Below are 17,476 nucleotides of genomic sequence, written 5' to 3'. Positions count from 1 at the left end.
TTGTTTGCAGATATTTCAAATCTACATTTCTGAATTTACCTGATTCTATTTCAAGGAATTGCATAAAAGACCGTAGTTGACATTGAAAACAAATCTGTCACAGGAAATGCAACAATTACCTGAGAAGCTCACAGTAGTGCTACAGTTAACTATATTATTACTTGGTCAGGAGGCAGGAGTTTGCACAGTCACACACCTGTTAAGTAATTTCCTATAGCTGCATGAACAACTCCTAATAGTACATCTGCAGACTCAGGTGTGACATTCATGCTGTGATAAGTGCAGTCAGAATAGAGCAGGGGTCTGATTGCTCAAATTGCTATCCGGCACTGTTAATGTAAGTTTATAATCTTAATGACATAATGCAATTTACAGGACTTTTATTCTCAATGTTTTTCAACATACTGTTTTAATCTATGAGATTGTATGACATCATTTGTCAAAAATGCTACATTTCTTCAAAGCCAATGCTATTACTTTGTTTTTTATTATTATTTTTTTTACAGCGCAAAGCCATTGAGCGGTTCTGCAACGAGGTGAAGCGTCTGTGCCATGCGGAGAGGAGGAAGGATTTTGTGTCAGAGGCCTACCTCCTGACCCTGGGGAAGTTCATTAACATGTTTGCAGTGCTCGATGAACTGAAGAACATGAAGTGCAGTGTGAAGAACGACCACTCTGCTTATAAGAGGTGGGGATGGGTGCCATTGTACTCTCAGTGACAGACTACCTTTAGCAGTAGTTTACATAGTTGCACAGCTAATGTATTTAGCCATTTAGACAGGCGTCTGATTTAGATGTGATTCTCAGATGTCAAACAGTCACAAAGATTACTCGTTGTAGTTATCTATCTTTGTATCCCCCCTGGGCTGTATGTCACACTGCAGAGTATTACAAACACTGTATCTAGAGAAGCACTGAATTGTGATGAAGCAAATCATTGCGGGTATCAGAATCTGGGGATATATGGCATCAGTTCACCTGTCGAATCCTGGAAACGTTTAGGAAAAGAAGGGTCAATTCACAAAGCTTTAACTCACGGGTTATTTAAACATTTCAAATTAATTAAATACAGTTTGGTCATTTTTTGTCAATAGGACCCATTGAGATGTAGAAGGACAATCTTCGCCGTGTTATAATGTAGCCTGACCAGAATCTTAGCCCTACAATGGCTTAAATCTATTAAAAATAAAACCAATGATTGCTTGTTTTTTTATCATTTAAAAGCTTTGTGATTCTCGAGTGGTTTGACATTATCCTTGAGATCTTTGACACAAACTGCAAAATGTTTGCAATTTTAGAACTCTTGGTGATGCCAAGTAATGTTTAGACACTCCTTTTTAATTTACTAGTGCTAAACATTTCACCAAACATTGAAGCTGAAGTCATTCACCGGGCTATTTACTGTACTTACTTATTCAGTGTTAGGAAGCACTGTTTAGGCAAATGATACAACATGTGAATGTTTAGTTATTGTACTTCTTTAGAAATACTTGACTGATCGCTCAAAACATCTTTTTATTTTAATGTTGCCATTTTCAGAGCGGCCCAGTTTTTAAGGAAGATGGCTGACCCCCAGTCCATTCAGGAATCTCAAAATCTCTCCATGTTTCTGGCTAACCATAACAGAATAACACAGGTAACACACCTCAACTGCGCTGACACAGCTGCTGCATTGTTCAAGTTATTATTCTAAATGTGAGCTTTCACCTGTTCTAGTCGCCTGTCATATACATATGTCGCACTGACTAGATCAAGTACAAGTCAGCTGCATTTAGTGATCTGCCACTTGGGATGAAGGTCACTGCTATGCACAGCTGCTGGCACATACTGCTTCAACAGGGCTACCTATGTAGGGGGCTGTGTGGTCCAGTGGTTAAAGAAACAGGCTTGTAACCAGGAGGTCCCTGGTTCAAATCCCAGCACATCCACTGACTCATTGTGTGACTCTGAGCAACTTAACCTCCTTGTGCCTGGTCTTTCGGGTGAGATGTTGTAAGTGACTCTGCAACTGATGCATAGTTCACACACCCTAGTCTTGTATCTTGTAAAGCGCTTTATGGTGGTTGTCCACTAGCAAAGGTGCTATATAAAGATGATTATTAGATTTTGCTTTGTGTTATATAGGTAGCCATGCTGTGGCCAATATGCCTGGTTTCACAGTCATGTTGACAGTAGTTTCACACTATTCTTGGTCTTTCACAGTGCCTTCACCAGCAGCTTGAGGTGATTCCAGGCTACGAAGAGCTGCTAGCTGACATTGTGAATATCTGTGTGGATTACTATGAAAACAAGATGTACCTGACGCCCAGCGAGAAACACATGCTTCTGAAAGTAAGACTCTAAGAATGGGGGAAAACAATAAGGACCTTTTATAATATATATTGTAATGAAATGGTTATTTCACATAGTTTATTCATTGCAGAAGTCCTAGTTTTTTCAATCTTTAACTGATACACAGTTTGAACCGAATTAATAGCTATGTCTTTGTGTTCTATTTTAGTCATTTATAGGAAGTAGTGAAGTGGGGCTTCTATTTCTAAAAATAAAAACTAATAAATAATAACTTCCCCTTTTTCATTGTGTCAGACACATTTACTGAAATTATTTAATAGGCAATACTGCTAGGAATAATGTACAGTTGTATGTGATTTTACTTTCAGATAAGGTATAGACATTATCCTGCTATTATCTTATTTGACTAAATTAACAAATAACAATACATTTGATTTAGCTTTAATTGTTTTAATGCCAGCTCAGTTATACTAATATATTGAATAAACAAATGGGGGATGAATACTTTTTTGAGACTGTAACAAAGTGCCCGCCCCTGTGTATATTATCTGTTATGTGTTGTGTGTGGTGTGTTTAAATGTTGGTGTATAGACATTGGTACACGGGATATAAACGGGTCTGTGTAACACGAGTGTTTAAAAATGTATATGTGTATTTAGGCACGAGGATTGCACAGCACTTCACGTGCAAGTAAAATGTAGTAATATGTGAGCACGGGGAATTGCACTTTATTAATTCACGTGCTGGGATTCAAGTGAATAATTAATTGGTAATTGAATCCCAGCACAATAGTATATATAGGTGCACGTTGTCACATACTGGCGGTTGGGTGTTCGGGAGTGGAGAACGGGAGATAGATAGAGATAGAGATAGAGATAGAGATAGAGAAGTGTAAATATAGATTTCAATTGTTTGTGTAGCGTTCGTCCACTCTGTGTTTTGTCCGTGCACCGTTTTGTTAAGTTTAGTCTGTTTTTGTTTGTCTATTTATTTTGGCGTAGAGTGCCGTGTCCTGTGTTTTCGTGTTTGTTTAAACCTTTTATTTTGTAATAAACCGGCGCCAACAGGCGTCTTCATCATTTCACATCATCGTCTTTGTATATTTCATTCCTTCCTGGTTCTGACGCCGCCCACTTGGCCGTCTTTGTGACAGAGACACTTTACATCTATCCACCTCTTAAAGGCTGCTGCTTTTCAAACAGACATTACCTGCTGTGTGCAAAGTAAATTAATGGCCAAATTATAATTTTACACATACATAGCTTCTGAATTAGGTATTGGTACAGGTGTAGCGCAGCAGTGGATCAGAAACACTGTCTCGAGTGATGAAAAATAAATGATGTATCTGAATTGAAAGCAAACACCGGAACAGCAATAAAAATGTGTTTTTGTAGGTTACAAACTGAACCAGAAGTAATATGGATTTGGTGGGTCTTGCTTTCCCTGTAATATAAAGGACCAGGATAGCATGCTGAGAGTTAGAGGTCAGAAAGCAAGTCTGTTGCTTTGTTAAAACTTAGATCCAAGATTGAGAGTGCCATTCACATCCATTGTGTAGTAAGTATAAAGTAAGAACTGTGCTAGACTTGAAAACAATTGGGAATGTAAGAGCATGGAGCAAAACACAAGGTGACACTGTTCTTTTAAAATACGTCATCGAATGACAGGTCTGTGCTTTGATTGAACCAATTAGAAGTGGAGAAGAACTGTAGAGTGTAGGCTGATAGTTTTACTTCATTTTAGGGGAAGTTTTGTTTATTTTCATAAATGTTTGCTGTGGTAATCTATTCTAAAAGCCAAGCAAAGTGCTCTAAAGACACAGAAGTAAGATAAAGCATGGTATAAACACAGTTAGCTATGGTAAATATACAATAGCATTGTAAACATGCTTAAAGTTGCAGTAGTTTACAAAATAATTCCATATTGCAGTTTTGGAAGCTGAACATGTTCATTTTGTTATAGCAGACATAAACTTTCAATTGAAGACATTATCTCTGGGACTACATTAGGTTAAAGAAAGGTTTGTTTCCTAGCCGTGCTTTCAGATAGTGTTGCACTTCCTTAGTCACCACGGATGTGGACTTGTCCCCTTTAACATTTTCTTTCTTGTCATTAACCAGCCCCATGCAGAATCATAAGGCACCTTGTCTTCTATCCCCTGACTGCATTGTCTCGTGTAAGTTCTGTTGATGATTAAAGGAATTGCAGTGTAACATGGTTGTTTGATTTAGGTCATGGGGTTTGGACTGTACCTGATGGATGGCAACGTGAGCAATATTTACAAACTGGATGCCAAAAAGAGGATCAATCTTGGTAAAATTGACAAGTTTTTCAAGGTACGATTTTGGTTTGGTAGGCATTGTGATGATGTTTATGATAATAAACGACAGAATAAAAATGCTGCTCCCTGGTACATCCTCTGCTGTGTTGGATAGAAACTGATTTACAGAACATGACTTGATTTAATTACCGGAAGCAGTAGCAAATTGCATTGTGCAGTATACTCTCTAATCAAGACTCTGGAAAAAGAAATGGATGATGGTTGTGGGAGTAGGTAAATCATGCATTTCATAGTGTCTGGTGCTCAAATTGTGAACATGCTGTTTTCTAACACTTTGCTGTTTGTGCACCTTTCGTAAAACTGCATGGATATTTTTAAAAAACTGTTTATTATTGTTCTAACATGTAATTTCTAAGGTAACAGATTGCACCTGCACTTCCGTCCACCTGAAACCACACACTTTCCAATGAATACATTTGCAGTTACCTTTAGCCTGGTGTAAACAAAAAGTGATATGCAGTTTGCATTTGTAATCGAGTAGTCGGTGCTACCCCTAGCTGATGGCATGTTGAAACTTCAGTATCCTAATTCTATGGTAACTGTGTAAACATTTACAACTGTCTCTCTGCCCCCTGCCAAAAAAAAAATAAAATAAAACTTTTGTAGTGGTATAATTTAGGAGAGTATTTAACAAAAACAAAGACTAGGCATTTTTATAAGGTGCAAATTTTCAATCAGAACTGTCAACAAAAAACAAATCTGAACAGGGCCCCGTTCCCCAAATTGAAGTAGGCGTTACTGTAGAAGACAAGCAAAGAACTCAGACATCTTAAACTAAAGAAAAGGGGGCCAGTGTTAATGCTGCTTTTGTTAATAATAAGAGGAAGTAAAATGCATTGTAAAGCCTTTGTTGCCACACGTTTTAAATAAGTTTGCTTGTTACTATATTTAAAATTACTGTTATTATTTTCCTGTCACACTGCTGTATATAGTGGACTTTGGGGTCCAAGGCATCCGTCAGGAGAATTCTGGTTACATTGGTAAATGTTTTTGGCACATGTGCGACATAATTTAATGTTGGAGCCCATGGCTTTTTCATTCATAACGTGGGAAAAAGGCAGCAGGATTGCTATTTGCGTGTTCAGGAGCTTGCAGGTAATTATCAGTTCTAAAAAGTCCTGCCAAAGAGCTAGTGCTTTATATCACTTTCCCATTTTAACCAGAAAGAAGAAGAATTGCCTGCTATTGCTGTATAGAATTGGCTTGTGGTCTCCCATGTGTAATGTGCAGGCAGTAATGAGTAATGACTGTAAATGAGTGCAGGCAGTAATGAGTAATGACTGTAAATGAGTGCAGGCAGTAATGAGTAATGACAGGCTGTGAATTCAAATGCAGTTTCCAAAATTCTGCAATCATCATTTTCGAAAATGAAATTCTTGGATCAGTAAATGATTTGAAGCAGACAGTCCTACACCAATGAAAACATAAGACCAATATGTATGCAGCCTGGTCATACAATGTGGTTGTCTGGGACAACATATTGCTGTACGATTTAGAATATACCTTGGCAAAAATATCTGGACAACATACACAATTAAAAAAAATATACAAATTAAAAACATCGAATTCCTTTAAGATGTTGGTTGTTGTCTGAATATTTACAATGAGTTTAGTGATATTCAGTCGCATTTTCCAGAGTAGCAGCATATAATGAAATAATTCCTGAAAGTTGAGTAGGGGAAAATCCAGTTTTGCTAAGTTTTGTACAAATAGTGCGATTTGAGTTTTGTTCATTATGACCACTAGCGAATTTGTTCTTACAGTTATAACTTTGGTGTATGTTGGTATTCACCTGAAATTCGGTATAAAGTCCTGAACCCTGTTAAAAATCAGATGGACTGCATGTCGGTCAATTTTACCTTAAAAAAAAAAAAAAAAAAAAAAAAAAAAAAAAAAAAAAAAAACTAAAAAAAAAAAACCACCCATGTTCATGAAACTGTGATTTGAATATAAATGTATGTCAGGGGATGCTATTGACATGCTTGTTGTTGCTGGATTGTTTTACAGCAGTTACAGGTGGTCCCTCTGTTTGGTGACATGCAGATTGAACTTGCCAGATACATTGAGACCAGCGCTCACTATGAGGAGAACAAATCCAAGTGAGTGCCTGTTTTACAATGACCCAGAGTGGCACTAAATACAATAGCACTGTGTTCTACTACACTGCAATGATATCAATTAGTAATTAATACGGTCAGCAGTTATTCTGTAGTCACACTTTCTGCAATTACACCTGTTTCATATTTTCCCTAGTCTTAAATTATTTTTATTTTCACATAGTTTGTATTAAACTTGACTAATTCCAGTCCGTCAAGGAATTAGCTATGAATATAGGGTGGGATAACTGAATCTATTTAGCCCAGAACAAAGAAAAATTGGGGGGGGGCATCAATCAGCTATTAGGAACGTGTTTGTAAATGTCCTTATGTACTTATATAACTTAAACAAAGCTATTTTAATACTTAATAAGACAGGCCAGTGACAGTACAATCACAATTGTTCTCTATTCCACAAATATAGGAGGGGGTTGATGGAACAAATCCAACTACAGTAGCTTGGGACATTGGTAAAATAATAGGAACATTTTCATAATGTTGCTGTGTGTTTTTTGTTGCTCTGTGTTCTGAGGAAAGAAGCTTTTATCAAGGGGATTTGATTGACACAAGTTTAGTACTGAAGCTCTTAGCTTAAGCTGGTTGTGCTCCAGTGACTCAAGTGCTTCTTTCCCACTGCAGGTGGACCTGCACACAGAGCAGCGTCAGCCCTCAGTACAACCTCTGTGAGCAGATGGTCCAGATTCGGGATGATCACATCCGCTTCATCTCTGAACTGGCCCGCTACAGCAACAGCGAGGTGAGTGCTCAGTTAAAATGAATCAACCGGGACCAGTTCAGCTTTACAGCCGGCTTCCATGATTGAACTGCAGTGACAGCTGAGTCAGGTGGCTACACAATGGACTTTGGAGCTATTCCATGCACGACCTTGACAAATCCATATACTATGATTGTTGGGTAGGAATATCTATTGAATGCTATGGGCCATATTTTGAAACAACAGCAAGGCAAATTTTATGGTATTACTACTACTTCCTGAAATTAAGTTGTTTTTTTCTAAATTGTGTTTTTCCTGCTACTTCTTTATAAACCATGAAGCCACACTTCAACATCCCAATACATCTTTTGTGCCATCTGGTGCATGGCAGACTACCAACTAACAAAAAATCACGACAAAAAGACATCGATAACAGCTGTAACTATGTACTGTGTACTTTTTTAAATGAAAGATGATTTATAATACGTCTCATCTTTGCTTTGCGGTCCTCTTGTCCGCCGAAGGAGATCACGAGAAGACATCCTCATACATAGGACACATGGTCAACTGTACATGTTATCTTTAAAATAGGGCCCTGAATCTTTGAATTTAGCATTTGCTATGAGATGCTGTTTTACATGCTTGGGATGTTGGTCGTGGTGTCACTTCTTTTCTCATGAGTGAGACAGCTGGTGTATGTTTTATCTATTATAGGTATTTTACTAGCATGCATTGATTGTCATCACACATACAGTAGGTGACACAACAGGTCTGACAGCAAGCAGGAAAGCAAATAGATTTGTGCGTTAAATCATGGTTATGTAAAAAGAAACAGCGATTTCTCCAGCATACAGGGTCTGTGCTGCTCGCTTGTCTGTCGTATGACCTTGATTAACTACAGGATAGGGTTGGAACAATTGTTTCTCTTGATATTATCAATAATGTTTTAGTCTTCATTATTTATTATTAATCGTATTATCGGCATGTCTCTGGCATTGATTGAAATATGCTACTGAGATGTTTTTCTCCTCTATCTATCTTGCTGTAGAGGTGGTGGGGTGGTGGGGGGGGGGGGGGGGGGGGGGTTGTGCGGGGGGGGGGGGGGGGGGGGTGGGGGGGGGTGGGGGGGGTGGGGAATAATTAAACCGGACATAGGGAAATTACTTCAGACTATTGTGGGAGAGAAGCCAACATGTGAAGTGCAGATGGGGGAAAAAGAAAGAGTGTGTGTGTGAGAGAGAGAGAGAGAGAGAGAGAGAGAGAGAGAGAGAGAGAGAGAGAGAGAGAGAGAGAGAGAGAGAGAGAGAGAACTAATAACTACTTTTCTCTCTCGTACTATAATAAAGATGTTTTGTTTTTGTATCTAATCGTGATTATTGTCATAATTTTTAGATGATAATCTCTAATGGAAAATGCAATTGTTGTCCAACCCGTCTACTATTGCACATCAGGAATTCAAGTTTATTAGTTCCAATTGTTTTTCTTAGTTCATAATTTGTGCGTCAAGATTGGCTAGATAAATAACATGCTGCAGCTGCATTAAGGTTGTTTTTCACGCTATTGATTTTGTTCTGCATCAGAATACAGATTGATACATCATGGCGGGAGAGTTGTGAAAAAAATAAATAAATAAATTGATCCTGATGACAGAAGCCAGACAAATCAATGTATAAATGATTGTGGAACTTGTGGGGTGCATCAGGTTAGACTGTGGATGTTTCTATTGCAGTACTAGGAGGTACCTTGTTTATATACAATGATTCCTACAGTACAGGCCATTGAGGTGTAACGTGTCAAGTTCTGTTTGCCAACATCAAAGTTTACAAAACAATGAAAAATACACCAGTGGAGTTGCTGCTTGTTCAAAAATCAGGTTTAGAGCTGGTGCAAAACAGCTATGAGGTTAATACAAGGGTTCTGTATGCATTTCTTATTGTACCCTATTCACACTGCATAAATAATGTGCGTTCATCATTTTGAAAACATGAACAAAGTTAATGGCAACCACATGTTTTCAACAAGTGGCATTACATTTTGTATAATTTCTAGCATGTTTTCTTTTCACAGATATGCACCCTGCAAACAACAGGTTTGATATGGGACCTTGTGTGAATACTGTACATGTGTCTGTCTGCAGGTTGTGACTGGATCAGGACTGGACAGTCAGAAATCGGATGAAGAATACAGAGAACTCTTTGACCTGGCCCTTAGGGGGCTCCAGCTGCTTTCCAAATGGAGTACCCATGTCATGGAGGTGGTAAGTAGCAGGGCCTGGAACACGACTGTGCTTTTAGATAGGAAACTTCCATTTGTAAAGCGCCTTTCATCTGCGACAGGGGGGATTCTGAGCAGCCCTGAAGTGCAGCCAGCACTGGGGTGGGAGAGTGCATGTTGAGCACCATGCAATAGCTTATTTTCTATGTTTATTGGTTGTTGTTGTTTTTAATATGGGAAGTGGATGAGGTGTAAATCCATCCACTTAAGTCTGAGACCACCCGAAGTAATTTCACACGGGCTGCCCAAGTTGAAATGTATTGTCTGTGCGAAAAACGAGTGTTAGAAAAGACTGGCGTTGGGTGCTGGAGCTGTCATATCTTTTTACTATTGCTTGGGGGATTCACTTTGAAGTGTTGCACTTATTTGTTCTTTTGCTGTTACAGTAATGTGAGCAAATAATGATATTGAATTCCAATAAAGTAATCCAAATAATAAACCCTTCTAATAAGGAAATTTGAAAACCGCTCTCTATTTTGACTACTTTCACTGAAATAAAGGAACTTAATGTGGAACTGTACACATGAATTGCAAATTTCAATCTCTACTTACTATCAAATACCAACAAATAACTATCGTACTAGTACAAATAGTACAATATAAATAAATATATAAAACTATTACTATAATATTAGCAAGTTCGTATTTGTAAAGATAAACAATACCGATAGCAGAACATCTCCTGTAACTATGCGTTAACGATATTTCATCTCACAAACCTGTTTGAACCAGAGTTACATAATGTATTAGCATTCAAATGTTGTATAAAATAATATATACTGTACAGGTATCCTTTTTTTACACCAGAAACTGACAGTTAGAATATATACATTGATTTGGCAAACAGAAGCAAAACATTTATTCATGTATGTCTTTCACCAATCCTTTCTTAACATTTCATATGGTCAATTATTTTCACTCATTTGCAGTTATGTGGCACACATGCCTATCAGATGTATGCATTTGTAATGCCAATGCAGACTCGTGTTGAACCAGGCAACAGCAATCATTCTCACGTCAGACTGCAGCGTCTCCATGGTACTCATGCAGTTTCTCACCCCTCTTTGTCTTTCAGTACTCATGGAAATTAGTGCACCCTACTGATAAATTCTGTAACAAAGATTGCCCTGGCACAGCAGAGGAGTACGAGAGAGCTACCCGGTACAACTACACCAGCGAAGAGAAGTTTGCTCTTGTGGAGGTAAGGAAAGTCTATTGACTGGACAGTCCTTGAGAAGTCAAAACATTTGGGGTCCATTCAAAAAGATTATTTGAACATTAGTCAAAAGTTAAAAATAAGTATTTTTGAACAAAAATGCAGTTTAAAAAGCAAGAGTAAAAGCCCCTTTCCTGTGTGTGTCGTGTCCAGGTGATTGCCATGATAAAGGGGCTGCAGGTCCTCATGGGGAGGATGGAGAGCGTTTTCAACCAGGCCATTCGGAACACCATCTACTCTGCGCTGCAGGACTTCGCACAGATGGCCCTGAGGGAGCCCCTGAGACAGGCTGTGAGAAAAAAGAAAAACGTCCTCATAAGGTACATGTAGTGTTTCTTCCATTTGAGGGTGTTACAGGGCTACAGCTCATTGTTTCCATTCTGCTCTACCTGATGTACGTCGGGTTTGGACATGATTCTGAGAGCTCTGTTTAGGCCCCAGGGTGCTTTAAACTTCTTTCAAAAGTCAACAGGATGCCTGAAACAGAAAGTGATGTACAAAGTTAGCTAAGATAACTGATATTTCATACCCGTACTATGTTGCTCTTCAAAGTGACTTTTCCATATTTGTGACACTTAAGTTATTGAAACCTATATTTTAGTTTGTACCACTGTGTGGCAATGTTGCCCCGCCCCTGTGTGTATTTCAATGTTGTATGTTGCGTGTTGTGTGTTAATGTTGGTGTATAGTCATTGGTACACGGGATGTAAATGGATCTGTGGAACACAAGTTGTTTAAAATGTATATTTGTATTTAGGCACGAGGATTGCACAGCACTTCACGTGCAGGTAAAATGTAATAATGTGCAGGCATGGGGAATTGCACTTTATTAATTCACGTGCAGTTGTACCGCAACTCCAGTTGAATGACTGATTAACAATCGAGTCTCGGTACAGCTGCATAAAAGCAGCATGTTTTCACTCACTTGAGGTTGTGTGTTCGGTGAGTGGAGAACGGAACTGGAGACGGAGGTAATAATCATAGTAATAGCTAAAATATCAGCTCACCGTGTTTGTCTATGTAGTCCGTTTTGTCTGTCTCTTTATTTTAGCGAAAGTGCCGTGTCCTGTGTTTTGTTTGTCTTTACATCCTTTTATTTTCTGTTTGTTCATTATTAAATGCTGAGCGAAAGCAATCGCTCAGCTTCACCAAACTCCACCTCTCTGTTGTTTATTTCCTGGTTCCTGGTTTTGGGTCTGACATCACCTACAGCCATCTTTGTGACACACTGCTATGAGATTGTGCTGGCGTTCTAGTCATACAGATTTACAGAGGGCTGTAAAGAAAAACAAAACTGCAAAGTTAACCTTACAGTCATGACAGATTATATATTTATAGTGTGATTAAATATACTGAAGTTGTTCACATATTGTCTTCATGATTATGCACAACATGCAAACACAGAAAGTGACTTATGAGAGGAATAACAAAAGACGGGAGTGTAGGCTGGTTGTATTGCAAGCCATTTTAAACACCTGCAGTGCAGTATAGAGGACCTTGTTGTCAATGTACCTCTAGTGAACTACTTTTTCACCAGTACTGCGTCAATTGAAATGTATGTGTTAATAACTTCTTGTTTTGTTGCAGTGTTCTTCAAGCAATTAGAAAGACAATCTGTGACTGGGAGGGTGCCCGGGAGCCCCCCAATGACCCCTGTTTGAGAGGAGAGAAGGACCCCAAAGGAGGCTTTGACATTAAAGTACCCCGGCGTGCTGTTGGGCCTTCGAGTACGCAGGTAAGTTTGACATGGACGGTAGGATCGTCCTATGACCAGTACTGGAGACATTCCTCACAACATATTCTACCAGTCATAATACCTGCCCAACCTTGCTTGTGACAAGAGGTATCACCAGGCTCCAAGGCAGCAGACAATTTTGTTAAGATGGATTTTTGCATTTAGTGTAATGACATGGACACCTGTGATTTATATCCTTTATGGGGATGTCACTTTTACTTTATAACTTGTGTTGACCATCTTCAATGACCAGTCATATATTCTAAGCACAGATCCAGTTGTTTATACTAAAAGTCTATAAAACAATGCTCTGCAATTATTTTCCTAGAACTATGGTAACTAGTTCCCATTTTCTGACGTTGAAGATAATTTGGTTCAAAGCTTGCACTTAAATTTGAGATGCAATTGTTTATTCTATTTTTTTTAAAGTGGAATGCTAAAAAATCCAACTGTTGATGCCTGGTATCTAATCACTTCCTGTGCGGCATGGTCTGCAGCAGCTAAATCATTAGAGGAAACTAAACTACACCACTGGATCTTATTTGATACCATAAAGCAGCAGTAATGTTTAATAGGACATAAGACAGTGCTTTAAGTTTTGGGCTTGTCTAGTTGCTGTTCTTAGGACTAGAATTGGACACAGTATTCAAAGTGCAGTCTCACCAGTGTATTATACAACCTCATCATAACTTCCCAACACTAATTCAATAGCTGCCTATCAGAAAATCTTCAACAGAAAAAGACAGATTAGGCTGATTCAAACAAAACCTGTAAAGACTGTGTTAAGGAGTGCTTTTAAGAACTGATTTATGTAGCGTGTTTATGCATTCTCTTAGATTAAATCGTACAAAGAAAAAACCCTCTCTAAAAGAACTGAAAAAGGTTTCATGAATTGCAAACATATTTCGAATAATCGAAATTGTCTTTTAAAAACACCTTACAACAGTCCTTTGTAACCATTGTTTGTGAAATAAAATGGATTAGAAAACCTCCTTTAAGTGGTGCCTGAGGGGCTGAGCTGTACTACTGATTAAAAGCTCTCTGATTCCTTCCAGCTGTACATGGTGAGGACCATGTTGGAGTCTCTCATTGCGGATAAGAGCGGCTCCAAGAAGACCCTGAGAAGCAGCCTGGATGGGCCCATAGTCCAGGCTATTGAAGAGTTCCACAAACACTCCTTTTTCTTCACCCATCTGCTCAATTTCAGCGGTAAGTGATCCAGTCATGAGGAGCTGCAGTCAGGCCAGCTCATAGCTATTGTGGTAAGGGATGAGTCTCCTCAAAAACACTGAAAACACCCATCCATTGACTATTTACAATGTTAGGTAAAGCCTCATTTCAAAAAGCAAATATTTATAGCATATTGAGTCATTCTGCTCAACTGACTGTACTTTATAATTTGTAAGAAAATTAATGTAAAATGTGGAGATATACACACAGAAAGTTAAAATATTAGTCAAATACTTATTTCAGTTTAATTAGACAAATAACATATGGTTATTAATATATGAAATACAAAGCCGTTGTTATTAAGCCCACAAAGCAATGTATATGGATGTGACTGGGGATCCCCTCTGTGATGCAATGCATGTGTGTGTGACTGGGGATCCCCTCTGTGATACAATGCATGTGTGTGTGACTGGGGATCCCCTCTGTGTGTGCAGAAGCCCTGCAGCAGTGCTGTGACCTCTCCCAGCTCTGGTTCCGAGAGTTCTTCCTGGAGCTGACGATGGGGCGTAGAATCCAGTTCCCAATCGAGATGTCCATGCCTTGGATTCTGACAGACCATATTCTCGAGACCAAAGAGCCTTCCATGATGGAGTAAGTCATTCACAACTAATGCAGAGCACTCAATCAGATATGACAGCACTGATTTCTGATGTTGGTTTCCTGTCCTATTGAATCAGCTCGCCACACTATGTGGTTTCAAATTAGAGTTCCTGAAATGGTTCCGGTGATGTTTGTAATTGTGATGTGATCCGTTTGCTTGCAAATACCAGAGACAGAGAGTTGAATAACGCTATAACAACAAAGCAGAAGAAGAATGAACAGAAAAAGACAGGTTGCTAAGGGGCTGTGCAGATAACAGTTGTTTGGATAATCCAGAAACTTTGGCACCACTGGTTCTATGGGGAGAAACGGAATAACTTTAGTCGTAGATTTGAAGAGGGCTTTCATGGATTAGCAAGCTGATTTGCTTGCGTGTGCCCTGTTCTAACATACAAAAACATGTGTTACTGATGAATCAGCATGAAGCAAGGTATGCCCTTCGTTATGCCCATTGAACAATTGTTAGGTTTAAAGTATAATTCTACAGATAGCATTGTACTTCACAGAGCAGAACTGTAGACAGGCATCAAATGAGTATTTGCAATGAGGGTTATCTTGTCATTTGTCAATTAACCTAAAGAGGTTTTCCTGAAATCAAGATCAGGGAAGTGATACAGGTCATGCAGTAATGCTGTGTGTTTTTAGTGTTCTTGTATGTGGTGCGCACGGCACCATGTATAGTAGTTAAATACTTGTACCTTTAGCTAGCTACCGCATGGTGTGCTATTGCTTTATGTATGGGATTGTCCTATACAATAAAACTTCAGGCAAAGGACAAATGATTTCTGCACGATATTGGCATTCTTGTTATTTTAGGTTATAAGCAAATGCCAACATTTTTAATTAACATAATTGCTTACTGTGAAATCCTGACCCCACTGTGAATGTCATATTATGTCACAGCTTGACACACTTTTAAAAAAGCTGTTAATTAATTAATGCATGGGCTTTCCTGGGCAAGATGAAGCTACACAGATTTTAAAGTGGCGTCTCTTATAAATGCCAAACTAATCATCTTTGTTTTTATTATTATTGCATTGTCTAATGCCCCATATCCCCAATACATATCTCCTTTTAAATGGCTGTTTTCTCTATCCAATTTAAGGTATGTTCTGTATCCCTTGGATCTTTACAATGACAGTGGATACTACGCTTTGACAAAATTTAAAAAGCAGTTTCTCTATGACGAAATTGAAGCTGAGGTAAATAATGGCATGTTTTGTGTATGAAATATTTTCAGTGTATAACCCCAAGTTCATTTACATTCACACCACTATGTAGCCCTGGAAAATGTATACTGCAGTCATTTTAGTGATGCAATGTATTGGTTAAACTTTATCAGACGTGTATATGTATTTATATCACCATTTTTAATGCTTTGTCCTTTAAGTGTTTTAGCGAATGTTGTCAATCCTTCTCTTTGTACTCATGGCCTCATTTCGACTACAAACAATTTCTTGTTTTTCAGGTGAATCTGTGTTTTGACCAGTTTGTTTACAAGTTGGCAGACCAAATATTTGCTTACTATAAGGCAATGGCTGGCAGGTACAGTATGCTTTTGTCTTTTTTGCGTTGTCTATGAAATAGCAGCTACGATAGTATGAGTCTTTTGTTGAATGTTACTGCAGTGGTAACATTTTCATATCTACTGTGAAGCAATACAGACTTCTAGATCTCTACTGACCTGAAGATACCAGTTTCAAAATACCCCATCTTTATAGTCTCCTAAACTGTTGTTTCTGTTAGTTCAAGGAAGACCAATTATCGGGTGTTTTAAAAGTCTGTGGTTCCCCAAGTCCTTGTCAGAGTTTTCTTAAGTCCCAAAGTAATGATAATGTTAGCATATTTTACATGATGTATTTGTTATTATCAGTAATAATGAAAAAATAAACATTACTGATGTAAATTTAGTTCATGAAACAGTATCTGCTCACTCATTTCATGATATTTTTAAACAAATGAGACAGAATACAGAAAGGCACTGCAATATGATTGTGTTTACATGGTCACGGTCCTTAAAGGGTTAAGCTAATTCACCAGGATAGGCATGTAAAGATCAAACTTCTCTTTTACGAAGCCATCGTGGAGGGCAAACCACACACAGTACACTCATTTCATTTAAATTAAATGAAATGATCATCAACTGAGATCTTATATATACTGTACATTGCACAAGGTTTCTGCAGTAGAGAGTTTACTTGGTTTTTAAAATCATTAAGGCTCCTTTAATTTTTACCATCACTGGGCTATCTGTTCCAGTTGGATGGTACCCTGTAATATAAAGCTGACCCCCCCCCCAATATTTTGGTTTTTGGTTTTATCTTTTAGCAAGCAAAGATCTGTAAGGTTCAGAGAGATATTAAAACCCACAGGGAAATGAAGTGTGTCCTAAGAAAGACATGCTTCAAGTTATTTTGGGCATTTTTACAGAGTTACATGATTCCTGTCTAGCAGAGTAAGTCCTGCTACAAAAACACAATTTTTCAGTGAGTTATATGAAAGACTTCCAGAGCTTCTTTTGACTAAAATTGACCCAGCTGCTTCTACTAAGAACATTTTTTGTCACTAAGGTTAACAGCATGGGTGACTGTTTTCCGATTAGAATTTGATTTCAGACTTTCCTTCTTATTCTCTTTACAAAATACTTTAAGAAATGTTTCTTTTAAGAACTTTTTTTGAAGGTTTTGGAAACATTCCTTTGGATTAAGCTTTGCTTGGATCAACACAAAAACAGTAGAAAAATTTGTTAAAGTGGCAGCAAACTTAAAAAATCACAACTTGTGGCTACATTTAATCTCTGTGATTCATTCTGGTATGAAAATGGTTTCATAATGTAGTGTTTAGTACAGCATTAGAAGGCAGAGAGCAGAGGTAGAAAATGTAATGGATGTGGAAATTGTTTGTCGCTGAATCGCAGATTTTGAATCTCTGCAACAGCGCAAACTTACCAAAGTCAGTACATTACAATGAGCTGTAT

At 38.2% G+C, this 17,476-nt stretch overlaps 1 protein-coding gene across 1 annotated transcript in view; it reads left to right on the top strand.

Moving 5' to 3' along the window:
- Positions 1–17,476, top strand: part of cyfip2 (cytoplasmic FMR1 interacting protein 2) — a 63,919-nt gene that overhangs the window by 14,369 nt on the left and 32,074 nt on the right. Inside the window, exons 6-19 of the mRNA XM_041223643.1 lie at positions 507–688; positions 1,540–1,636; positions 2,203–2,331; positions 4,524–4,628; positions 6,641–6,732; positions 7,369–7,486; positions 9,582–9,701; positions 10,794–10,919; positions 11,088–11,254; positions 12,522–12,669; positions 13,725–13,878; positions 14,334–14,490; positions 15,605–15,701; positions 15,968–16,044. Coding sequence (XP_041079577.1) covers positions 507–688; positions 1,540–1,636; positions 2,203–2,331; positions 4,524–4,628; positions 6,641–6,732; positions 7,369–7,486; positions 9,582–9,701; positions 10,794–10,919; positions 11,088–11,254; positions 12,522–12,669; positions 13,725–13,878; positions 14,334–14,490; positions 15,605–15,701; positions 15,968–16,044 — 1,769 coding nt within the window. The remainder of the gene's footprint in view (positions 1–506; positions 689–1,539; positions 1,637–2,202; positions 2,332–4,523; positions 4,629–6,640; positions 6,733–7,368; positions 7,487–9,581; positions 9,702–10,793; positions 10,920–11,087; positions 11,255–12,521; positions 12,670–13,724; positions 13,879–14,333; positions 14,491–15,604; positions 15,702–15,967; positions 16,045–17,476) is intronic.

The sequence above is a fragment of the Polyodon spathula genome, chromosome 22 (genome assembly GCF_017654505.1).
Source record: "Polyodon spathula isolate WHYD16114869_AA chromosome 22, ASM1765450v1, whole genome shotgun sequence".
NCBI classification, from domain to species: domain Eukaryota; kingdom Metazoa; phylum Chordata; class Actinopteri; order Acipenseriformes; family Polyodontidae; genus Polyodon; species Polyodon spathula.
The sequence above is the reverse complement of the archived record's forward strand: the minus strand, read 5'-3'. Positions and strand labels throughout refer to the sequence as shown.